The sequence below is a fragment of the Macaca fascicularis genome, chromosome 9 (assembly GCF_037993035.2).
Source record: "Macaca fascicularis isolate 582-1 chromosome 9, T2T-MFA8v1.1".
In the NCBI taxonomy this organism is placed as follows: domain Eukaryota; kingdom Metazoa; phylum Chordata; class Mammalia; order Primates; family Cercopithecidae; genus Macaca; species Macaca fascicularis.
Window position 1 is genome coordinate 72,728,765 of NC_088383.1, and position 10,231 is coordinate 72,738,995.

The 10,231-nt window shown below is 47.2% G+C and overlaps 1 protein-coding gene across 1 annotated transcript; it reads left to right on the forward strand.

Annotated features, from left to right (window-relative positions):
* MYOZ1 (myozenin 1) lies at positions 1–10,010 on the forward strand. The gene is made up of 6 exons (XM_005565489.4): positions 1–104; positions 1,549–1,639; positions 3,630–3,808; positions 6,814–7,063; positions 7,478–7,643; positions 9,503–10,010. The coding sequence occupies exons 2-6, from the start codon at positions 1,567–1,569 to the stop codon at positions 9,732–9,734; spliced, it is 900 nt and encodes a 299-aa protein (XP_005565546.1). The 5' UTR covers positions 1–104; positions 1,549–1,566; the 3' UTR covers positions 9,735–10,010.
* The last annotated feature ends 221 nt before the right edge of the window (positions 10,011–10,231 follow it).

Here is a 10,231-nt window from a genome sequence, read left to right on the forward strand (position 1 = left end):
AGTGCTGCCCCCACGCCTGCCCAGCTCGAGTTCTCCGGTCACAGCAGCTCAGTCCTCCAAAGCTGCTGGACCCCAGGGAGAGCTGACCACCGCCCGAGCAGCCGGTAAGTCTGCAGCTCTATCGTTAGAAAGGTTGGAGCCCACTCTGTTGACTTCTATTTCTGTGTCTACAATTGTGATTCTTGATCCTGGGGGAGTCTCCCCTCTCCTCATCTATGCTCAGCTCCCAGCTGTCCAGTTGGAAGGAGGGGGCCCAGGAGTTTGGGGGGAATGGAGATGTCGGGGGAGGCACTGGAAGAATGGGAAGGGAGACCCCACTAAGTCAGTAGAGTTGCAGATGTATTTTTGTGAGACAGGACTTAGAAGAGGACAGCATTTCACTGAGTGCCAACTTCTCTTAAGAAGGGACTGGAGTCTATCTTATCCCAGTTTGTCCCTTTCCATTGCCAGATCCTATTACTATGTTTCTGCCCCACCCCAATTCCCCACTGCTATGATATTGCTGAATTTACATGTGTCGGGATTTGGATGCTCCCTACCCTTCCCAATTCCACACCTGCCCCACTCTGGGGTCTGTGGCGGGAGTGATTGCAGGAGCAGGGCCATGACTTCCCAGGCCATGTTCCAGCTGGCCTGATGAAGGAGCAACAACCTCTCCTTCCTATGGAGAGTGTTTTTGGCTGAATCTCTTCAACCCTGGCAGAACATTTCTCTGTCCTCCTGGGGACTGGGGGAAGACTGAAGAGAGACCAGAGCCTGGAATCACAGTCCCAGTCTGATATCCCAATGCAAATAAAAACTTCAAATCATGCCAAGTTGATGAAACCTGGGTGCATTGCCCTGCCTGTATTATTGTTTGTTTGTTTGTTTGTTTTTTTTAAAACACTCCCTACCCCTAGCTATGTTCCTAATTCTTGCACTGACTCTATAAAAAACAGCTCACAACAAGTTGGTAGACAATAGGGGCTGGTGTGCATCTATACTTCCTGTCCTGCATCCCAGGAAAAGAGAAGCCCTAAAGCGCTAGTTTTCACCTTTTGGGGAAATACATACTTCTTTGAAAATCTGGATCAGGCGAAGTGGCTCGCCCCTGTAATCTCAGCACTTTGGGAGGCAGGAGGACTGCTTGAGCCCAGGAGTTTGAGGCCAGCCTGGGCAACGTGGCAAAACCTCATTTCTACAAAAAAAAAAAAAAATTAGCCAGGCATGGTGATGCACACCTATAGTCCCAGCTACTCGGGAGGCTGAAGTTGGAAGATCACCTGAGCCCAGGGAGGTTGAGGCTGTAGTGAGGCATGATTGTGCCATTGTGCTCCAGCCTGGGCGACAGAGTACAATCCTGTCTCTAAAAAAGAAAAAAATATGTTTTTGTGCCATTGCACTCCAGCCTGGGCGACAGAGTGAGATCCTGTCTCTAAAAAAGAAAAAAATATATTTTTTTGTCCCCTCAAGCCCTTAAACCCAGGTTAAGAAGTAGTGCTCTCCTACAGACACTCACTCTTCCCAGTCCCTGTCCATCCTCCAAGTCCTCTTTCCCACCCTATCCAGGCTGAATCCACCTCCGCAATGCCGCTCTCAGGAACCCCGGCCCCTAATAAGAAGAGGAAATCCAGCAAGTTGATCATGGAACTCACTGGAGGTAGGACACGTTTGCATCTACCTAGTGTGGGACTTCTTAAGAGCATCCCTAACCCAAGAGTCCCAGAAATATATATCTTAGGGTGAACAGACAAGAGAAATTAACTGGTGGGAAGGCGGGTGATGGAGAGTGGGAGAGGGAAGGGTAAGAAGGGTAGGGAGAAAGAGAGAAAAGATTCAACACCTTCTACCCTTTTTACTTCATAATCTGAGACAATACCCTGCCATGTTACCCTGCACAGGTCCAGGACCACAGGACCCATGAGTCAGTGAGGTATATTTGAGGAAGAAAATATAATGGAGACTGGCACAGACTCAGGTCTCAATAAGTGGTTAATTTCCCTTCTTTCCCCAGAGCTAGGGAGCTTATGTAAGTACTTAAAATGGAAAACTGCACAGGCATGTTTCCTGGGGAAGAGCAGGGGTGCATGCATGTGAAGAGCTCTTCAATACTTAGAGACTCTTTGGAGCCAGAGCTCACTGAGGGAAAGAAAAGGGAAAGTAGTTAAGACAGAAGTCTGGGCCAGGTGCAGTGGCTCACGCCTGTAATCACAGAACTTTGAGAGGTCAAGGCTGGTGGATCGCTTGAACTCAGAGATTTGAGACTGGCCTGGGCACATGGTGAAACCTCGTCTCTACAAAAGTACAAAAATTAGCCAGGTATAGTGGCATGCACCTAGAGTCCCAGCTATTCCAGAGGCTGAGGTGGGACGATTGCTTGAACCTGGGAGATGGAGGCTGCCGTGAGCTGTGATTGCGACACTACACTCCAGCCTGGGTGTCAGAGTGAGACTCTGTCTCAATATAAATAATACAAATAGGGCTGGAGCTGTGTCTCACACCTGTAATTCCAGCACTTTGGGAGGCTGAGGTGAGAGGATCACTTGAGCTCAGGAGTTCAAGACCAGCCTGGACAACATAATGAGACCTCATCTCCATTAAAAAAAAAAAAAAGGCCGGACGTGGTGGCTCATGCCTGAAATCCCAGCACTTTGGGAGGCTGAGGTGGGCCGATCACCTAAAGTCAGAAGTTGAAGACCAGCCCGGCCAACATGGTGAAACCCTGTCTCTACAAAAATAGAAAAATTACCTGGGCATGGTGCCGAGTGCCTGTAATCCCGGCTACTTGGGAGACTGACGCAGGAGAATCACTTGAACCCAGGAAATGGAGGCTACAGTGAGCTGAGATCGCACCATTGCACTTCAGTCTGGGTGACAGAGCAAGTCTCTGACAAAAAACCAAACAAACAAACAAACTCTGTCTCAAAAGTAAAATAAAATAAATAAAAATGTAGGCTGGGCGTCGTGACTCACGCCTGTAATCCCAGCATTTTGGGAGGCCGTGGCTGGTAGGTCAGTTGAGCTCAGGAGTTTGAGAGCAGCCTGGCCAACATGGTGAAACCCCGTCTCTACCAAAAAATATAAAAATTAGCCAGGGATGGTGGTGCGGGCCTGCAATCCCAGCGACCCAAGAGGTTGAGGCAGGAGAATTGCTTGAACCTGGGAGACGGAGGCTGCAGTGAGCTGAGATCACGCTATTGCACTCTAGCCTGGGTGACAGAGCAAGACTCTGTCTCAAAACAATAAAAAATAATAATAATAAATAAAAAATATGTATATGTATGGCATCTGTATTTACACTCCACATAAGATTGGCCTCTGGGCTTTTCCTGATGCCATGCTTTCTCCAATGGCCTCCATCTATGATGTTCCTTTACTCCTTTTGCTCTGTACCCCATGCCCATGCCTCTTTTACCCCATTGGCCTCTCCACTCTAGTATTCCCATTATCTCCACAATGCACCCCAGTTCCCATGCATTCTCTCCAAGTCCCAGGAAATCAAAGTCCCTCACAAACTAGACAGCATTTGTTCCCCTAAATGATCTCTGCCAGGACACACATTCACACTTAGTTGTGGATGAGGTCTGCATTCTGAGCCCAGAAAACCCTACTTTCCTCTTTCCCTTGATTCTTCTTTGCCTCCCTGAAAGGTGGACAGGAGGGCTCAGGCTTGAACCTGGGCAAAAAGATCAGTGTCCCAAGGGATGTGATGTTGGAGGAACTGTCGCTGCTTACCAACCGGGGCTCCAAGATGTTCAAACTGCGGCAGATGAGGGTGGAGAAGTTTATTTATGAGAACCACCCTGATGTTTTCTCTGACAGCTCAATGGTAAGTCTGAAACTTTATCACCGTCTCAAAGCCTGGTGCCTGTTCTGACAGCTTGTTAGTAGGCCCTGAGCCTCCAAAATGCAGTCAACATCCCCTCCCTGGAAATTTATAAATTTGTTAAACTCCCAGATATATTGAGCCCTCAGCAGCTCCAGGGTGAGTTACAGCCCACCTCTGAAACCCAGTTTCCATCAAAGAGCCACTGAAGGATTGGAGAATACCACACCCTTAGGGAGAAAATTCCTTCCTAGTAAGGGTAAGTGTTAAAGATAGGTTGCCAGATAAAACACAGGATGCCCAGTGGGGCAGTCTTGTCTTGTATTTTGAAGTTGAGATACACAGTGAATAATTTTTTAGTAAAATATGCTCCATGCAATATTTGGGACATAAAGATAAAGTTTTAAAAATATTTTAGAAAGAACATAAGGCAGCCGGGCATGGTGGCTCTCACACCTGTAATCCCAGCACTTTGGGAGGCCAAGGCAGGTGGATCACCTGAGGTCTTTTGAGACCAGCCTGGCCAACATGGTGAAACCCCATCTCTACTAAAAATACAAAAAATTAGCTGGGCATGGTCGTGGGTGCCTGTGATCCCAGCTACTCAGGAGGCTGAGGTAGGAGAATCACTTGAACCCAGGAGGTGGAGTTGCAGTGAGCCCAGATTGTGCCATTGCACTCCAGCCTGGGCAACAAGAGTGAAACTCTGTCTCAAAAAAAAAAAAAAAAAAAGAAAGAAAAAAAAAAGAAGATAAGGCAAATAATTAAATTGAAATTTTAAAATACAGAATACCCAATTAAATTTGAGTTTCAAATGCACAATGAATTCTTTTTTAAATATGTCCCATGCAATATTTGGGACATTAAAATAAAAATACAGGATGTCCACTTAAATTTGAATTTCAGATGCAAATGAATAATTTTTTAGTATAAGTAAATCCCATGCAACATTTGGGGCATATCTATACTAAAAAAGTATTTGGGTCAAGTGTGATACCTCACACCTGTAATCCCAGCACTTTGGGATGCCAAGGCAGGAGGACTGCTTGAGTCCAGGAGTTGGAGACCAGCGTGGGCAACATGGCAAGACTCTGTCTCTACAAAAAATTAAAAAATTAAAAAGTTAGCTGGGTGTGGTGGCACACACCTGTAATCCAGCTACTCTGGAGGCTGAGGTGGGAGGATGGCTTGAGCCTGGGAGGTAGAGGCTGCATGAACATGAGCCATGTTCATGCCACTGCACTCCAGCCTGGGTGACAGAGACTCTGTCTCAAAAAAATATATATATTTGTTGTGCATCTGAAATTCAAATTTAATTGGTATCCTCTATATTATTTGCTAAATCTGGCAACCCTAGAAAGAGTTAATTGAGTTTCTACAGCCATCTCCCATTTAAGCCATTCTTTCATTTAAAGGGTCAGTCTATTCCCTAAGGAGCCCCAGGTGAGACTGAAACTGTCCTTCAAGATATATTCTAGTCAGGCTCCTTCTCCAAAGAAAGAGGAGACTGGAGAGAGGCCAGGCACAGGATGGTATAGCTGAGGAAGAGGGGCCTTCTCCATTTCCTTTCTTCCTTCTCCACTTTCTCTAAGTGTCTGGGGGAGAGTGGAATTAGATGCCTGCATGGGGCCGGGGGCAGAAGTGTCTGTCATTGGTCCTCATACAGGAGCAGAGTAAAAGTGCTGAGCTGCTCATATCTAACTTTAGGAAGCCAAAAGCCCTCTTCTCTGCCTGGGTCCGGTTACACTGGGTGGAGCATTGGGGTGTACATGGTGGGATGGCCAGGAGAGCCTCCTGAAGAAGTTGGTGGGGTTATTTTTAGGCTTTGGGTTTGAATCTAATGTTGCCCTTTTGGCCACCCTTCCCCCCACCTGCTACAGTTTCAGTCAGGAAGTCCTGGTCCAACAGGCACCAAGAGGAGAGAGGGAGAGAAAGAAGGAGAGAGAAGAGAGTTCTGACTGTTGGACAAGCTGAGGAAGGGAGGAGGCAGAAATTTCTCTAGTCCTTGTAATTAAGACTGGGTTCTCCATGGCAACCCCATCCTCCCAAATTCTAGTTGGGGCTGCGCACAGCTCATGCCTGTTATCTCAGCACTTTGGGAGGCTGAGGCAGATGGATCACTTGAGCCCAGGAGTTTGAGACCAGCCTGGGCACATGGCAAACCCTGTCTCTAGGAAAAAAAATTACAAAATTTAGCTGGGTATGGTGGCATGCTGGTAGTCCCAGCTACTTGGGAGGCTGAGGTGGGAGGATTGCCTGGGCCAGGGAGGTGGAGGTTGCAGTGGGCCAAGATTGTGCCACTGCACTCCAACCTGGGGTGACAGAGCCAGATTCTGTCTCAAAAAGCAAAATTTTTTTTTCATTTTTTTTTTTAAGTTGGGCAGGAATCTTGGTCTTTTTTGACTTGTTAAGGATGAGAAAGGGGAGCATGGAGAATGCCCTGCCCTTACCCTAGGTATAACTGGAGGAAACGAGCCAAGGGGGTCCTACCTCTTAAGAAGAGTTTAATTTAGGCCAGGTGAGGTGGCTCATGCCTGTAATCCCAGCACTTTGGGAGGCCGATGCAGGCGGATCCCCTGAGGTCGAGAGTTTGAGACCAGCCTGACCAACGTGGAGAAACCCTGTCTCTACTAAAAATACAAAATTAGCCAGGTGTGATGGTGCATGCCTGTAATCCCAGGTACTTGGGAGGCTGAGGCTGAGGCTGGGCACTGCTTGAACCCAGGAGGCGGAGGTTGCAGTGAGCCGAGATCATATCATTACACTCCAGCCTGGGCAACAGGGGTGAAACTCTGTCTCAAAAAAACAACAAAAAAATCAAACCAACAAAAAGAAGAGTTTAATTCTGTCAGTCAGCCCATGTACTACCCATCAAATGGAGGGGGAAATCTCAGAAAATTCAGGGTCTTCTTGTTAGACACTGTTTCTGCCTTTGCTAAACATACTTCTGTTTTTGTATATTTTCCATACCCATTGCTAACCTTCCCCTCACTTTGTCTTCTTTTCAGGATCACTTCCAGAAGTTCCTTCCGACAGTGGGGGGACAGCTGGGCACAGCTGCTCAGGGATTCTCCTACAGCAAGAGCAACGGCAGAGGCGGCGGCCAGGCAGGGGGCAGTGGCTCTGCAGGACAGTATGGATCTGATCAGCAGCACCATCTGGGCTCTGGGTCTGGAGCTGGGGGTACAGGTGGTCCTGCGGGCCAGGCTGGCAGAGGAGGAGCTGCTGGCACAGCAGGGGTTGGTGAGACAGGATCAGGCAAGTACACCTACCCAAGAGTAATGTGTTTAGTCCCTAGAGCAGAGTTGTCCCAGGAATGATGTCTACACTGGGTGTGGGGAGCAGAGGAGCCCAGTTTAAATATCTTAATATTAAATATAATAATATCAGTTTATCATAAATATCTTGGTGAATTCTCTGGGTCCAGGAGTATATAGAGATGTGTCTATTCTACCCAGAAGCCTTGTTTTTCCATTACCTTCCTGGCTTTTTGGATTCAGTCACAGATCTGCCCACAGACTATCATTATGCCACAAACCTTAAACAATTACCAGGATATTATATCTTTAGTCCCTGGCTCCTGAAATTTCCCTAGTGTAGGGACGTGGGATTAACTTTCATTGGCTACTAACTGCTATTATTTGACTGACTTTTCTCTCTCATGGCTACCAGGAGACCAGGCAGGCGGAGAAGGAAAACATATCACTGTGTTCAAGACCTATATTTCCCCATGGGAGCGAGCCATGGGGGTTGACCCCCAGCAAAAAGTGGAACTTGGCATTGACCTGCTGGCCTATGGGGCCAAAGCTGAACTTCCCAAATATAAGTCCTTCAACAGGTAGGGGTGGTGAGGAAGGAACCAGATGCATTCTAATGTGAGGCACTGTGTCTTTAGTTAGGATGGAGACTAATTCAAATGTTTCAGAAGGCAGTTAAGGAAAGATGGCAGGGATATGGGGGCGCTAATCAAAGGCCCTGCTCTTTTCACTCTATCTCAGCTTCATCATAGCAGTGTGATGAAGGAAAAATTTGCTGGGAGGTAGATTTGAATTCTAGTTCAGTGGTCATCTATTAGCTGTGTAGGCATGGGGAAATCACTCTACCTCTGAGCCTGGGTTGCTTTGAATGTTAAATGGGAATAATATTTTACATGTCTGAAGGCCTGTTGAGGCTGTCTTCCAGTCAAGGTTAGGATGCCATTATACTCCCTGTAATATGATTCTATTTCCTTATACCCTGCTTTATTTATTTACTTATTGAGATTCAGTTTTGCTCTTGTCGCCCAGGCTGGAGTGCAGTGGCATGATCTTGGCTCACTGCAACCTCTGCCTCCTGGGTTCAAGTGATTTTCCTGCCTCAGTCTCCCTAGCAGCTGGGATTACAGGCACATGCCACCACGCCCAGCTAATTTTTGTATTTTTAGTAGAGATGGGGTTTCACCATGTTGGCCAGGCTGGTCTCGAACTCCTGACCTCAGGTGATCTGCCTGCCTCGGGCTCCCAAAGTGCTGGGATTGCAGGCATGAGCCATCATGCCTGGCCACCCTGCTTTAGATGGCCCTAAGTATCTGTTCTTTTGGATTAGGCTTCTCTAGCCCATGGAGAGGAGGTCTGTGTGAAAGGATAGGGAAGAGCTAGAAAGGTGCTCTTGTATTTGGTCCTAAGGAACCTGGATTTTCCAGGCAACATTAATTGCTCTCAGCCAGGTCATCCACTATCCACTAGGGTTGGAGGGAGGGGGTCTCTACATTGTAATTTTTTTTTTTTTTTTTTTTTTTTGAGACAGAGTCTTGCTCTGTTACCCAGGCTGGAGTGCAGTGGTGCAATCTTGGCTCACTGCAACCTCCACCTCCTGGGTTCAAGCAATTCTTATACCTCAGCCACCTGAGTAGCTGGGATGACAGGTGTGCACCACCATGCCCAGCTAATTTTTTTTTTTTTTTTTTGTATTTTTAGTAGAGATGGTGTTTCACCATGCTGGCTAGGCTGGTCTCAAACTCCTGGTCTCAAGTGATCCGCCCACATTGGCCTCCCAAAATGCTGGGATTACAGGTGTGAGCCACCGCACCTGGCCTTTCTACATTGTCATGTAAGGTGACCTCAGACCCTTGGGTCTATAGTATTTGGGGTCACTTTCTCTGAAATGCTGGTCTGGGTCACAGCTATCCAAGAGTCTCTATTTAGTACACACTAGAGTCCTTTTCTCATTATTAGCTTTGGGGAAACAAGCTAACCAGGAAGGCAAAATGGGATGCTAAGGAAGAAGAAAGAGTACAGATGCAATCCCAAACTAGAATTCCCAGACTTCCCTATTCTCAAAGAGGGTAGCATCTCATGATAAGGCTCTGTTTCTTTTATTCTGATTCTTTTTTTTTTTTTTTTTTTTTTTTGAGACGGAGTCTCGCTCTGTCGCCCAGGCTGGAGTGCAGTGGCGTGATCTCGGCTCACTGCAAGCTCCGCCTCCTGGGTTTACGCCATTCTCCTGCCTCAGCCTCCTGAGTAGCTGGGACTACAGGCGCCCGCCACGGCGCCTGGCTAATTTTTTGTATTTTTAGTAGAGACGGGGTTTCACCGTGGTCTCGATCTCCTGACCTTGTGATCCGCCCGCCTCGGCCTCCCAAAGTGCTGGGATTACAGGCGTGAGCCACCGCGCCCGGCCTATTCTGATTCTTAATTAAATAATGTGTTCCCTTCTCAGGACGGCAATGCCCTATGGTGGATATGAGAAGGCCTCCAAACGCATGACCTTCCAGATGCCCAAGTTTGACCTGGGGCCCTTGCTGAGTGAACCCCTAGTCCTCTACAACCAGAACCTCTCCAACAGGCCTTCTTTCAATCGAACCCCTATTCCCTGGCTGAGCTCTGGGGAGCCTGTAGACTACAACGTGGATATTGGCATCCCCTTGGATGGAGAAACAGAGGAGCTGTGAGGTGTTTCCTCCTCTGATTTGCATTGTTTCCCGTTTCTGGCTCCAATTTGGAGAGGGAATGCTGAGCAGATAGCCCCCATTGTTAATCCAATATCCTTATGGGAATGGAGGGAAAAAGGAGAGATCTACCTTTCCATCCTTTACTCCAAGTTCCCACTCCACACATCCTTCCTCACCAACTCAGAGCTCCCCTTCTACTTGCTCCATATGGAACCTGCTCATTTATGGAATTTGCTCTGCCACCAGTAACAGTCAATAAACTTCAAGGAAAATGAACTCATTCTTCCTCTGATATTTGAGGGCAAATGAAAGCTGAGGCTAACAAGGCACAGAGACTAATTTAAGCCAAATACTAAACATTCATTATGCAAACTTTAAGACAGACCTGAGCTCCAGTTGCTTACACACCTACACCCATACCCACAAAACCACATTCATATTTGTGTACAAAGACGTTTATTCAATAGTACATGAGACAAAAAATCATGCACAAACAC

Excerpts from the sequence above, each read along its gene's own strand:
- MYOZ1 (XM_005565489.4), top strand. The coding sequence starts at position 1,567 with ATGCCGCTCTCAGGAACCCCGGCCCCTAATAAGAAGAGGAAATCCAGC. Across the intron at positions 1,640-3,629 it reads GATCATGGAACTCACTGGAG|GTGGACAGGAGGGCTCAGGC; the intron begins GTAGGACACGTT and ends CCTCCCTGAAAG. Across the intron at positions 7,064-7,477 it reads GGTTGGTGAGACAGGATCAG|GAGACCAGGCAGGCGGAGAA; the intron begins GCAAGTACACCT and ends CATGGCTACCAG.